We start from the raw sequence: 15,426 nt of genomic DNA, 5'->3' as shown, positions 1-15,426 counted from the left end.
CAAGAGGGTAGAATAATCTGAACGAAAAGTAGTAATGGCTTTGTTGTACATTTAGGGGAGAAAGAGCCAACAGGTCATCATTTACCATAGAACTTATGCTTAATATGCTGGGAAAGGCAAAGATGTGACAGACCGACTACTGAGATCAGTTAATTCTTAGGTTGTATAAAGGAAGCAGCATTTAACCCTAAAAACCTTGTTCATTTTTGGGAGTTTCATCTGACCCTAATTTCCACTTTGAAATAAATCCTTTTTGGGGATGACATTTTTAATTGTAGAGCTATCCTCATGTGTTTTATATCATTTTCTTTGTCTCAATGAGACGAGAAAGAATGTGTAATCAATTTTATCTTATAACATCTTTTAAGAATTTTATGCCCTCAAAACTCTGAAATTTGGACTTAAAATTTTTTAACGCACTCCGAAAACTCCTAATAGGGGCTAAACCTCCCTTTAAATTAAGATATGATAATATCTTTGGTATCATTGTTTTCTGCTCTGTAAGATGAAAATAATGATATAAAGTATGTCTATACTGCTTGAAAATTAGAGAAAACAGCCCCAAAAAGCACTTTAAATAGCGCACTGAAAATTTTCTAAGTCCAAATTAAAAGGAGTTTAGGGGCTGAAATTTTTATTATATACCCTACAACAAATCTGATTACATATTCTTTCTTGTCTCCAAAAGACGAAGAAAATGATATAAATAACCTTTAGATAGGTTCAAAAATAAAAAAATTAACCCCATAAAGGATTTTTGGAGAATCTAAGGTCTTTGAGTTAAAAGTGGGTATCTGGTACCCACTTTTGAAATAGCCTTAGATTCTCCGAAATGTTTATGAGAATATTTGTTATAAATTGATTGTCTATGCTCTTGAATTAAATTTATAGCATGTTGAAATTATATTCCTGTTTTAATAAGTGACTTGAGACTATATTGCAGTCCTCACCAAAGACATATTATTTCCTAAGTCCTAATTCAAAGGAGTTTAGGGACTGAAATTTTTATTATGTATCCTACACAAAATCTGATTACATGTAACTATGAATAAAAATTAAAATAAATCCATGCCAATATTTTCATGACAATATGTGTTTCAATCAATTCAGTCAATTACATGATAGAAACAATCAACCTTTCAATCAATTCAGTCAATTACATGATAGAAACAATCAACCAGTCTGACTTTCTTGACCATTATGAATAATACGTAATTAATAGCTCTTAAGGGAAGTAACTCAAAAATAAAGATCAGTGCCGGTACATGTATGTCCTTGTCTTGTTTCTATTAATCAATTTTCAGACAAAATATCTAGAAGTAATAGGAAATGAAGATACAATAATGTATATAATACAAAAGCTATATGAAATAAGTGGGTTTTGGAGAGAATATATGCAAATTTAATCTTATACATAGTAACATACTGTACATCCCTACCGAAGCTGGAGAGCTGAAATGGAAAATTTCTCCTTTTTTTTTTTAATTAAAGAGGATAACTGTCGAAAATCATCGGATCAGGACCAAATTGAAACTTAATTGACCTGTAGTTTCTGGTAGAATACCTGCACATCCAATTCCAACTTTATACAGCAGTTAGAGAGCGGAAACTGAAAACTAAGTAGCAAGAGAAAGAGGGAAAACTCTGTCTAAAACCAAATTCAAATTGAACCTGAGTATTCTTATGAATGTGAGTTGAATGTGTGCAATCTTGCCAAGTTAATGAAAAGAAAGTTGATGACAGAATGACAGTATATCAATATATGCCCCCATTTTATTGCAGGGGCATTAAAATTACATAATCTATGTTCTAATGATGTTCTTTTATACTAAATTGTTTAATTTGATTACTGTTGCGAATTAAGTCAATTGTGGATCCATTGCAAGCTTGCCATAATAAATGGATGTAAATATACAACCATGGATTACTTTTATATCTACACTGCATGTATTTACAATTTATGAGAAGAAACTTATATGTAATGGTAACTTTGTGGCCCTTCTGAAGCAGTACAGTTCAATAAATTATCCAAGAATCTCCTAAAATCTATGACCATACAGTTAAGACTTTTGCTTAGTGAACCATTTAGGGTTGACACTATTTTAGTAGAAACTTAATATTTAAAAAAAACATTTAAAATGTTGTTGTCTTTTTAAGATCACTTTCTTTTCATGAAAGAATTAAAAGTTTACACTCTCTCTCTCTCTCTTTCTCAAATAGAGTGCAGTTAATGGTTTCCTTATTGATTAAATATAACTTCCATCTCAGAGAGTTACATCTGTTTGGCTTTTTGTATTTGATTTAAGGTGAAAAATCCCTCTGCTCTTAATTTCACCCCTTTCCTTTTTTTTTTTCCAACATTCATTTTCATCAACAACAATAGCATTATATTCAAATGAAAAAAACTTTGAAGTATGAAGCATTGCTTACTTTTTTTGAAATGAATATTATGCCTAATCCAATTTGAGGTAGTTAAAAGATAGATCAATATATCAATAATTTTTTTTATTTTTAATTAAAAATTCAAATATGATACTAATATTTACTGTCATACATAATTATTTCATCATGTTCATATTAGAAATCATAATGAAGCATTGCTCTTTAAATCAGAATATATCACATTGTTACTGCATCCACCTACAAGAGTTATCTTTCCATCTACAGGAGTTATCTTTCATCAAATATTTTTAAGAGACAATAATTTTGAAAATACTGCATCTGATACCTGATAACTTCCTGGCACAATTAAACAAACTGTATTTTGAGAAACAGAAATTTCTCACATTTAACAGTTTTAAGGAACAGTGTTATTAGGTAAACTATTATACATGTACATGTAAGTAGCTATCAAAAATATTGGCAACAGAAAATAAAAATTGATATGAGCTATGCAATAGTTTCATACTCAATCTGTGGAAAGACCGAACAATACATTTGATTGCCTGGAATAAATTCCTTAAAAAGTTATCTCTCATATCATAAAGATGAATTATATTGACCAGACACATAGAAAGAGAGAGAGAAATTCTTTTTTCTCTCAGGAATATGATTGCTATTACGGTTTACTGATAATCATTACAAACAGTATCATATTTTAATAGTATTAAAGTATAATAAACAATAATTTTTTAACAGCAAGCCCATCTACACCACGTAGACGTACAATGCGAGATGTGAAATGCTCGGCAAAGAAGAAGATTAAATTGGACACAAGTAGCCGTGATTCATCTTCACCTCTGTCAAAAGTATCCATTCTTCTTGAGAGCAGAATACATGAAGAAGAAGAGGGAAAAAGGGAGAAAAAATGTCTTAAAGAACTGTTAGAGACCCTTCGAAGCACTCCAAAACATATATTCAATTTGTTGCTGTCAGAGGACATGAGTGAAGAAGATGTTTTAAGCATTATCAGTGCAAAGCTAGGACATAGTTTTCTTAGTCTCTTGGGGAAAATGTTAAATCACATTCCTTCAAACTTTCCCAATGCTGTGGAGAGAATTAGAACAATTGTGAGGGCAAACATGATGGTTTTTTTTTGTAGGAAACAAGCAGGAATCAAAATACATTTGAAAAGTAATTTTCTAGATTAAATTTAAAGCCATGCATGAGAATAATTACTAAAATACGACACACATAAAATATTTTTATCAAGTTCTCTCACACACTGATGACAATACTTAAGAGTACTTAATTATTGCATCCCTAATATGGGATCATTGGCTGTCACCACCACAGAAAGATCTCTTGGATTAGAAATATGTATTGTATATTTTTCCTTCAGATTGATGACGTCTGCCTGGTGAAAGGCTCTGTAATTGCTGTCAGATCAAAGGTCATCCCTCCCCAGATGCTGAAAAAGTTTTCATCTGTGGGACGCACAAATCAGACTGCACGGTTTCAGGGGAAGACAAAGAAATGCGTTACAATTCAGAAAGAACAGTTTGAATCTGAGGACTGGTCTCGGATTGTCAGAGCAGTCAATGGACTTGGTAATTATTGAAATTATACATATATTGATACCAAAAGTATCTCTTGCTATATTAATAATTCCATTTAAAAAAAATTGAAATAAAAAAAGATTAATTCTTTACATATTACATATAACTCACTTGTGCTTTCAGATTATACTGATAATATTTTATCCAGTGTCTGTCTGCAAGTCTGTCTATAACCTTTAAGAAATTTCAACTTTTTCTTTAGAACCATTTGGTCGAATAAACACACAGATTAATGTTTGTTTAAACAAAGGGAGATATTTTAGAAAAAGTGAAATATTGGTGAGGTCATTTAAAAATCTTCTCAATTAGCATCAGGCAAGAGTTTTGTGGGTTTATAACAGAAGAAGCAATTACACGTACATGGAAAGAAATTGCATTAAAAATCTTCTGAAGAACAACTTAAATTAGCAATGATACACGATCGTTATTCAAACAACAAATAAATTCGAATTTGTTCTAATCATAAACCCAGCTGTAGGGGCCCAAAAAATACCTCAGGATGTTTGAATCCTAGTTAAATTATAAACTTGATAAATGAAAAGTGTTATGAAATTAAGGTTTAAATATAATAGTAAGTGAGGAATGTATACTTGAAAAAAAAATGGTATAATATGGGCATGAACTGACATTTGTTTATGTATTTTCACAGATGAAGTGGAGGAAAGTTGTCCAAGTTCGCCTGGGACAGACAGTAGTGGTTCAAGTAGATCAGCATCCCCTGTTTCCCTGCCCGAGTCATCCATATCCTTGGAGCCCAGCCAGCAGAGGTCCTCACATGAACTCCATGCCAAGTCCGATGAGACAACGAAAAGCAAAGAAAGAGTGCGACCATCAGTATCCCCTGTTTCCCTGGCCGAGTCGTCCATATCCTCGGAGCCCAGCCAACAGAGGTCCTCACATGAACCCCATGCCAAGTCCGATGAGACAACGAAAAGCAAGGAAAGAGTGCGACCATCAGCATCCCCTGTTTCCCTGGCCGAGTCGTCCATATCCTCGGAGCCCAGCCAACAGAGCTCCACACCTGAACTCCATGCCAAGTCCGATGAGACAACGAAAAGCAAAGAAAGAGTGCGACCATCAGCATCCCCTGTTTCCCTGCCTGAGCTGTCCATATCCTCGGAGCCCAGCCAGCAGAGCTCCACACCTGAACTCCAAGCCAAGTCCGATGAGACAACGGAAAGCAAAGAAAGAGTGCGACCATCAGCATCCCCTGTTTCCCTGGCCGAGTCGTCCATATCCTCGGAGCCCAGCCAGCAGATCTCCACACCTGAACTCCATGCCAAGTCCGATGAGACAACGAAAAGCAAAGAAAGAGTGCGACCATCAGCATCCCCTGTTTCCATGGCCGAGTCGTCCATATCCTTGGAGCCCAGCCAGCAGAGGTCCTCACATGAACCCCATGCCAAGTCTGATGAGACAATGAAAAGCAAAGAAAGAGTACGACCATCAGCATCCCCTGTTTCCCTTGAGGAGGAGTCCATATCCTCAGAACCCAGCCAAGAGATTTCCTCAACAGTACCCAATTACAAAACAATGGCACCAACCTCCAAGGGCCTTAGAGGAAGGATTCACAGCATACCCACAACCCCTGCTCCTTTTCCACGTCCAAAAAGAGCAGAAAGCAAGGTATTCTTCCATTTAAACATTAATGAAACATTATGCAAACTATCTTAAAGAATGATTTAGAACTAAAGAATTGAAATTTTCTTTTATATTTCTGCATAGTGTTTATTTTTGCTAGATAGGAGTGACTTGTCTGTTTTCTCTCACACATATTCATGAAATTTGAATTTAGTAATTTATATTTCCATATTTTGATTACAGATAACATGTGGAACGTGTAAAAAGGTCGGAAGAGGAGGAATGAACTGGGTGTGCTGTGATGGGTGTGATGCCTGGCACCACCAGAAATGCACAATGCCGTTACACAAATTCAGGGCCCTTGGAGATAAGGAGTGATTTTGTCCCCCTTGCAGGAACAGCTCTTGATGGACTGTTGTGTGTTACAATGTACTATGTTTTAATAATTTATTATTTATACAATAAAATTGTTTTTTAATCAGATTTAGAAGTTGCTAGTATTGTATTAGGAAAACAATGATCTTCAAAGTATGGACAGAAATTCATTAATTATAGATAAAAATTTGGAACAAAACCATTCAAAAAGAATTTAAATTTGGTTTACAATATGATTCAGCATTGCTGGTATATTAAATAATCACCATACGCTAAAAATTATGATGTAATAATGCAATTCATTCATTTTGGTTTTCATGAAATGGAAAAGAAACCCTCAAAATATAGTTGTAACCCGTGTAACCACAGAGAAGAAGACCCCCTGCTAGACTTCTTTTGCTTTGTAACCATTGTCACCAAAGAAATATAGTTGTAACCCATGTAACCACAGAAAACTGTAAAAATTAGTGATATATCAACCTGATAAAAGACCATTGATGTTTATTACTGAATGCAAAACATTGTAATTAGTTGCTTAAATACACAGTTGCCATCTTCTAATGCTGCTTTGGTCATTAAAAGATACAGTTATAATGTAGGTCACACTCTAGTTAAAAATAGATCACACTACAGGGTGTTGCTAAAATATACCTGACTCTAATTTGTTTATTATTTTAGAGGGTACTTTTTTCATCTGTACATACCGGTATTCTATTTAAAAACAAATTACCAACATAGAATTTGTAACATAAAACCTAGCTATGTTTTACTTCACTTACTGGTTGATATATCAATACTAAATCAAAAATAAAATTTTATCCAATGTTTTAATGATGCTGTTAAGGTCAAGATCTAGTAAATGACTTTAGACTAACTTTTTGGTGCTAGATCCATTATGACGTCATAATCAATTTTAACTTTCTTTTTCCCGTACTTTACGGCTCTAATAGAATTATGTAGAAAATAAAGTATTTTCATGGAATTCATTTTGAAATCATGTGAAAAGTAACCCCGATACCTATGTTCAATTTAATATTATTTTAAAGAAGATGCCAAGAACATACAAATTATCGTTTTCTAAGAGACTGTAAGCAATGTGGATACATTTCCTTCGTTTGATATGGAAAAAACTCCCGTATTCATGTCTGGTTTTCTTAATTTTTCATTGAAAATGACAGTTCAAAATATGATTTTTTGTCTTGTTCATCTACAAATTATGCCCCGAAACATCTTATTTGACCAAGCTAAAGTTATAAAGCATCATTAAAGGAATTTATTTCTCAAAATTGAGAAATCTGTAGGCACCTTTCATTTACTAGATCTTGACCTTAACTCTTAAATAATTTACTAGGAAATGAGTTGATTTCATTTTGAATACTAAATTTCACTTCATTTGAATAAAAACTTTATCATATTTTTCTTAAAACTAAACAACAACTTTATAAAATAAAATTTGTAAAGTAATAAACTAGGAGAAGATATTTTTTCCTGAATTTTGGGGGTTGGATGGTCTTTTGCGATTTGAAAAAATGTCGATAAAAAATCTCCAGCTTTGAGACCCAAACTCCAGCAGAAAAATTTCAAATCTCCAGTTGTGATTTTTCAGTTCAGTCACATATATGAAAACAAGACCCCCTGCTAGCATTCCTTTGCTTTGTAACCATTGTCACCAAAGAAATATAGTTGTATCCGTGTAACCGCAGAAAATATGACCCCCTGCTAGCCTTCCTTTGCTTTGTAACCATTGTCACCAAAGAAATATAGTTGTAACCTGTGTAACCACAGAAAATAAGACCCCCTGCTAGCCTTCTTTTGCTTTGTAACCATTGTCACCAAAGAAATATAGTTGTAACCCGTGTAACCACAGAAAAGAAGACCCCCAGCTAGCCTTCTTTTGCTTTGTAACCATTAGTACCAAAGAAATATAGTTGTAACCCGTGTAACCACTGAAAATAAGACCCCCTGCTAGCCTTCTTTTGCTTTGTAACCATTGTCACCAAAGAAATATAGTTGTAACCCGTGTAACCACAGAAAAGAAGACCCCCTGCTGGACTTCTTTTGCTTTGTAACCATTGTCACCAAAGAAATATAGTTGTAACCCGTGTAACCACTGAAAATAAGACCCCCTGCTGGACTTCTTTTGCTTTGTAACCATTGTCACCAAAGAAATATAGTTGTAACCCGTGTAACCACTGAAAATAAGACCCCCTGCTGGACTTCTTTTGCTTTGTAACCATTGTCACCAAAGAAATGTCACCAAAGAAATATAGTTGTAACCCATGTAACCACAGAAAAGAAGACCCCCTGATGGGTTATAAATTAACTGCATCTCATTTTAGGATTTATGTTACCTTCGTAACTGGATTAATAGTCCTGTAACAGGGTTACAAATGAACATACTTGAAAGTCAGGGCTAATTTCTTGCCATATCTATCATTGAGAGTTAAACAAAATCCTGTTCAACTGGTCTAGGAAAATCACTATCACAGATGTATTTTGCTACAGCTATGCAAAAAGTTTTAATTAAAATGACATTACATTAACTTTGTTTACAGTGGCCACGCACTTTGATCATGAATATCACATAGTTGAAATTATGCAAATTGTACTTTTTGCCATCAGTATATCAGTTGGCCAACTGCAGTTGTGATGTAATTTATAATAATGTAATGCATGTTTACAAATGATATAATACCAAATCAGATGATTGATAGAAAAGGGAAAAAGTTCAATCTGAAAGAAGCAAGAATTCTGCAAATTATTTTTAAAAATGAAAATTCTTTAAGGCCTAAGAAAATATATTTTGTTTGGTTACCCGACTGACCTTATTTTTATGTGCCCATCCAAAACTTTTTTCATTGTAGAATCTGAAAATTGCATATTATTTCGTTTTCCTTCATGGTTTTTAACTCATAGGGTCACTTTTTAGTTGTAGAGCTTCAAAACTGTCTTTGAAAAATTGTATTTTAAAATTTTATGCCTTTATGTAAAAAATAAAAACAAAATCCTTTCTTCCAAACATATCTTTTATTTGCATGTAAAAATAAACAAACATATTTTTTTGTTAGGCCTAACCAAAATCAGCAAATTTTTAGGAAGACCTTATAGTTCCATAAATATCTTCATTGGACGGTACTTATTTATTGGTTGGTAAAGACAACAAAATGATGCAGAAGAGGCAGACTAAAAAAAATGATAAGGGGGTCCATTTTTGGTTCAGCCCTGGTACAGTTGCAACTCTGTTGTGGATGGAAATATTAACGCCAAAATATCAGGATATTGTAGATCACAGCCTATGGCTGGTTGTTTCAAAGCACTTTCCCCAGTGGAGATTTCATTTTCAGGATAATAATGCCCTGCTCCACCACACAAGATTGTTATCCTTTCACTCATCTCACCAGATTTTAATGTCACTGAGAATTTATGGCTTTTAATGCGGTTAATTAAAAGAGAATTTCAAACACCCAAAAATGACATTGATTCTTCAGCATGTTCAACATTGAGCAAATTTGATAGGGATGTAACTGATATATCTAATACATTTCTCTTGAAGTCAGTTACCAGTACAACATTCTGAAAAACTCTTTTTTTTTTGATATGGAAAAATTAGAATTCACATGATATTTAACTGCTTTACAAAGTGTAATGCTTTTATGAGAAATAGAATATTGTATGATTGATTTAACTCGATCCTTATTTCATTGTGTGTTTGTAGATTGAAGAATACATTTATTCCAAACAATATAAAATTGACAACTTATGAGATTTAAAAAAAAAAACTTTTTATAGAACAAAATTAAAAAGTTATACTCGTCAATATGTATCATGATACACAAGTCAAAATGTTGATATATCATAATTTTTTTTTTGCATGTTGACACTCATCCCTAAACTTTTTGTTCAGAAATTCAGATAATTTGGGTCAAAGACAGCTAGGTCATTTAATCCCTCGGCTTACATTGTTTAAGATACTACTATTAGAAATTGTAAAAAGAAAAATGTTCAAAAAGAAAGAAGCCTCATTTTTAAATGGTCAGAAATGTTTAGCACCCTTGAATACAATTTTAAAGGTAAGGGGACATTAAATCTCATTCATCTGTCTGTCTGTCAGTCTGTCCACATGTCAGTCTGTCTGTCACAAAAAACTTTAACCTTGGTGATAACTTTTGTATGAGAAAAGATGGGGCTTTCATATTTCACATGTACATTACCTTGACAAGACCTTTCCAGATATACTAGATTTTTGACCCTGTGACCTTGAAGTTTGACCTACTTTTCAAAAATGATACTGGTTATAACTTTTGAATGAGAGAAGATAGAGCATTCATATTTGACATGTGCACTACTTGTGTCCCAATATGTAATGATTTTTTACTGATGACCTTGAGGTTTGACCTAATTTTCAAAAATGTTTACATTGGTGATAACATTTGAATGTCAGGAGATAGGGTATTCATATTTGACAAGTGGGGACTACTATTCTTTGAATTTGCTTGTTAGATTCCAAATGTAGTTCCATTTTTATGTAATTCTGCAAATTTCCCCAAAAAATCATGCTTATATATTACAGACCTGTTTACTCTTACGATTTCGCCATATTTTGTACGGATTTTGAGTCCAAAATACGTCTCACGTTTTGCTATCATGAAAATACGGAAATCGGAAAATCCTTTCATTTGGATTTTAGCAGCTAGTTGTCGTTATGATGTCTCAGTTTGACGCTTTTTAATCGCTAAAAAAGAGAAAATTTTCTAACAATTAAGTGATGTCGGGTTGCCAAAACGCAGTGGTTTAAAAATGACAGAAACCTCTCGAAAGAAGGCAAGGTATTATTTTTTTCTTTGTTATTAGACCATGTTTATTTTTGGTAATCAGAAACGTAGTTGTTCTCTAGTAATATATGTACAATCGATGAAAAGTGAAATCTTACGGGGAAATGCCAAATCTCACTGACAAATCTAATAGAAAATACTGAAAGACAACTGTTACAATATGGGTAAACAGGTCTGTCATTATTACTGAACTTTCTCAAAAATTTGATTTTTTTTTTTCAGATGGATGGAAATAGCTCTGATGGAGATGATGCAGGTAAAATCTCTTGCAAAGTCTGTAATGGATTTGTTGCCTCACAAATTGGGAAGGGAAACCATTTCTTCACCCCATCCCCCCAAAAAAACAAAGCAACAACATAAAACCAATTAACAAACAAAAGCAAACAAAACCAGATATACAAAAAAAACCCCTTATTATTTAATCCTTCAAATTTTCAATACAGCAGTTTCCTGAATGATTCTGTTGTAATCTGCCAACTGTTTCTAATCTAGGACCTAAATTCCCAAAAATATAAAAAAATTCTCAACTTCAGAACCCTGATTCAGTTACAGTCAACTTCATAAATAGAGGATATTCAATGTTTTGTAGATGAATATGGAATTTATTTCAAGAGTGGGACAGGATTTTTTTATAGGGTATTTTCTCGAGTGCGAAGCACGAGTGAAAATATCAAAAAATTCTGTCTCACGAGTGAAATAAATTCCATATTCATCTACAAAACATTGAATTTTCTGTTTAATACATTTTCTTAGATTTTCCCCTTGCCTCTGTCTTTTCGTAACACAGTGTCATAGGCTGTGATGTCATAGTTGAGTGGTTGAGACGTCATAGCTAAGTGATTGCAAGATTGAAAAATGTTGTAAACATGGATTTTTAACAACATTTTGAAAAACTTTGGCAGTATAACTATTAGTTTCTGTCAGGATGGCTCATTAACTCTATCTTATAACAGGCCGGGGATTTTTTTAAAAACACTCTTTGTGAAGGGAAGGAAAATCGTAAGTTTTGATGCACTTCTGATATTCTCACACTGTGAGAATACCATTTTGATATCCCTTTACACTGTGTCAGAATATCACTTTTATTCAGTAAATAAATTACAGTATTTCACTGTTGAAAATGTAATAAATTGTTAGAATTAACAAAATAACTTTAATACAATGCTGGTTGATTTATTTGTTTTGTTTTGTTTTATTTATTTATTTATTTTTTGTTTTGTAGACGATAACAGTAGCCTAAATCTGACAGATTTGTCAGGGTTGTTTAATCACACTAGTCTTCGTACACTGGCAGCCAACATCAAGTAAGCACATAAAATGCTCAACTGACTGTAAAATGCAACAATTTGAAGAAATGTAACAAGGAAAGTGTTATATATTTAAAAGTAATTTCATGTCTAATTTTCTTTGATTTAAAGTTCATAATTTTCTGGAGGATATTACTTCACCAAAAGCAAGTTTTGTTCTATTGTTCTGTTTTATGACAATAATTTTTAAAGGGAGGAAGTTCCAGAGAATGTGCTACAGCAGTACAGATTTCAGATTTTACGATGGCTGGAGGACAGGGAAAACAAACTAGAGGTAGAGTGTACAAGTCTCGACAGTATTTTTCACTGAGTTGTTTATAACTGCTGACTTGTAAACATTGAACTCAGAAAAATGAAGGGAAGATGCAAATACAGTACTACTATAAATTAAAAATTGCTGTGCCTAAATGGATGTGTATTTGATTTGATGGTATCTCTGTCTTGGATTAAAATGACATGCTTCTGATATTATTTCAGGAAACTTTGACAATATCTCAGTTCTGTGACTGGCTCCAGAACAAGGGGGTGTCCAGAGAGGAGGCAGCAAGAGTGAGTATTACATGTAGACTCAGTATCTCATCAAGTGGATAAGAATTTGGAATGAATATTGGCATTTATCTGTATTTAGGGTAAGCATTGTGATAATGCAAAACCTTTGGGTTCCTCATTGTGCTGAAAAATTACCACATATATGAATGCTGCTGAGGTTTTCTGAAAGTGACTATTTTTGTTTTAATTAAACAAAATTGCTTTTTTGTCTTTTGCATTTTGCTTCCATTTGTATGGCTATTACTTCATAGGTAGATATATAAACTTCTCTTTTCTTGTATTTGCTAAAGATGAATTATAAACAGGCATGATTTTTTATGAACACATCATATTGACAGACTTTCCAGCAGTTTGACACTGATGGCAGTGGAGTTGTGGAGGTCAACACCATGCTGACCATTGTAAAATCCATGAATGGTCAGAATGTGATGGGAGAACTAGGGAGAAGTATTAGGATGCTTCAGGCATGCTCACTCACCCCAGGTAAAGGTCACTTCCTGTTTGTCTGGAAAATTCATGAAATGGTAAATTTGTTCTTACTTGACATCGAGTTGAATATTAAAAAAGGACACAACAGGTATACAATGCAAGAAGCTGTAAATTTGGTTTGAGGTACGTAGTTCTAAAATACAAATTGAAGCAAAGTAATACAGTAAATTTAACACCTGTGTAATGTAATGGATGTACAGAAAGCAGTGCCATCAAAGAGGTAGTGTGTAAATGCAGTTAATACATGTAAAAGCTATCTATGTAAGAGGATCAAAAGGTCTAATTTTAATGAATATCAGTCAACATGAGAGGATAGATCAAAGGATGTAATTCTCTTTAGATTGATTGTGTGGTGGTAAATGGACAAATATTAACGTATTACTTTAACCTTTGTAGGGTTTGTTGATGTGTATGCAAGAGACCATGACGCTGTACAGCAACATGCAGAAAAAATACTGAAGGTAGACATTGTTTATTGAAGAATTAATGATTGCCGGTATTTTTTTAAACTGAGAGTGATATGCTTATATGATAAATGTGCATGTAAATTATATAATGCATTGATTAATCTGCTTGATGTTTCAGTACCTTATACGAAACCGATCACCTAGTCTTAGTTTACCTTTCCCTTACTTGAATGGATTCAACAACACAGCAAGCATGAGGAACTTAGTACTGAAGTCCATATTCCAACAAATGAAAGACAAAGGTACAGTAGGACTGAATACTGTACAATTTATATTTCGTTTTGCAACAAGATTCCCATAAAAGAACCAGTTATTTTCATTGTACAATATGTTGTCTAATTAAGGGGATGGGCTTTAATTTTTCTGTCCCCCCCCCTTTAAAATATTTTGTTTAAATCGTAGGATTTGTACATTTCCTATTTTTTTCTACTTATTAAACAAGGTTATGGCCATGGTCAGGGGACTCTGGAGACTGGGGAGGAGGTAAGGACCATCAATCCATGCTACAGTAACATAGAGGTCTCCTCCAACACATCAGATGCCTATAGGTACTGCAACTTTTTTGTTCTCTTTCATAAGTGAAACTGAAGAGAGTTTTTTTTTTGCATTAAACTGGAAATATTTATCATTCACTTGTAGGTTAACATATTTTAATCCATTTTATTTTCAGGTTAACAAATGGAGATCCAAACACCTTTTGGCAGTCTGATGGCTCGGCGAGGTCTCATTGGATCAGGTAAAACTAGTTCTCCTGCTGAAAAGTGTTAAGGTAGTATGGGATACCTCCACGTTATGACGTATTTCCGTTTGAAGTATTGTTTTGATTTGCATGAGTGCTTATTATCGGGTCAAAATTTGTAGATACACCGTTGAAAAGAACACTCTGAAGCCTATTTCAATGCAAGTTCTCACAAGTCGGCATTTTAAGTAAAAACAGACAAAAAAATCGCAAGTATATAAATTTACTTATAATTGTACAACGGACATTTAAAAAAGCAAACCCCTGTAAAAGGTAGTTTCAACATTGCTGCTTTTGAACACTTTTAAGCAAAAGCTGTATTTCAATTGTTTGAGCAACTGTACAGCACCTTGTGTGCGGTGAGGCATGGATAAGTGCGATTACTTCACATTGTGCTGAATTATCACCAATCAATTATCACGTTAACCAGAGATGGACTTTTTTGTTATTTAATTCAAGAAGTAACTGTTAGGTCACAAATCAGCTAGCTGTTGTATATAGTCCCAAAACGTTCAGATGAATGCAATTGCTCTGAACAAGACACGTCCTGGAAAGCGATTGTCCATGCATTGTTTTCAAAACCGCTCAAAGTTGAAAACTACAAAGTGCGATTTTTTTATGGTTGGGAAAAAATGCTCATCATTTCTAAAATAGCACCCAGGTTTTTTCAACCCTTGGAAAATAAAGAAGGATAACTCTTCCGCTCGGATCTTTTAATTCAAAAAATTTTAAATGCATTTTATATTTTCCATTTATATATATATTTTCAATTTGTTTATTTCACTTTGCTAACATATTAAGATACATTCTTATTGTAGACTTTCATGAAATGTTATCCGTCTGTTTTCAAGAAATAAAGTTTTCCCAGTTTTTTACGCTTATTTTTTGTTGAAAATTAAAAAAATACTAAGACATATTTCTTGTCATTTTTGTTTTTATAAACACTTTATATTAGCAAACGCCTGCCTATAATATTTAGCTTATGAAAAGAGAATTATGCAAGAAAAAAAATCGTTTTTGTATTTCTCATTAAAATAATAAAAAAAATTATTAAAATTGCACTTTAATATACTGAAAGGTGGGGGTATT

At 33.3% G+C, this 15,426-nt stretch overlaps 1 protein-coding gene across 1 annotated transcript in view; it reads left to right on the top strand.

Moving 5' to 3' along the window:
- LOC133190150 (zinc finger ZZ-type and EF-hand domain-containing protein 1-like) overlaps positions 1-15,426 on the top strand; it is a 51,556-nt gene that overhangs the window by 4,832 nt on the left and 31,298 nt on the right. The window contains exons 2-10 of the mRNA XM_061325612.1: positions 11,009-11,042; positions 12,009-12,090; positions 12,286-12,367; positions 12,571-12,642; positions 12,981-13,125; positions 13,528-13,592; positions 13,717-13,840; positions 14,041-14,146; positions 14,269-14,334. Of these exons, the coding sequence (XP_061181596.1) occupies positions 11,009-11,042; positions 12,009-12,090; positions 12,286-12,367; positions 12,571-12,642; positions 12,981-13,125; positions 13,528-13,592; positions 13,717-13,840; positions 14,041-14,146; positions 14,269-14,334 (776 nt within the window). The remainder of the gene's footprint in view (positions 1-11,008; positions 11,043-12,008; positions 12,091-12,285; positions 12,368-12,570; positions 12,643-12,980; positions 13,126-13,527; positions 13,593-13,716; positions 13,841-14,040; positions 14,147-14,268; positions 14,335-15,426) is intronic.

This window comes from Saccostrea echinata, unplaced genomic scaffold (genome assembly GCF_033153115.1).
Source record: "Saccostrea echinata isolate AGI-Se365-2 ecotype Australia unplaced genomic scaffold, CSIRO_AGI_Sech_v1 ptg000022l, whole genome shotgun sequence".
Taxonomy (NCBI): Eukaryota; Metazoa; Mollusca; class Bivalvia; order Ostreida; family Ostreidae; genus Saccostrea; species Saccostrea echinata.
This window is presented reverse-complemented; position numbering and strand designations above follow the sequence as displayed.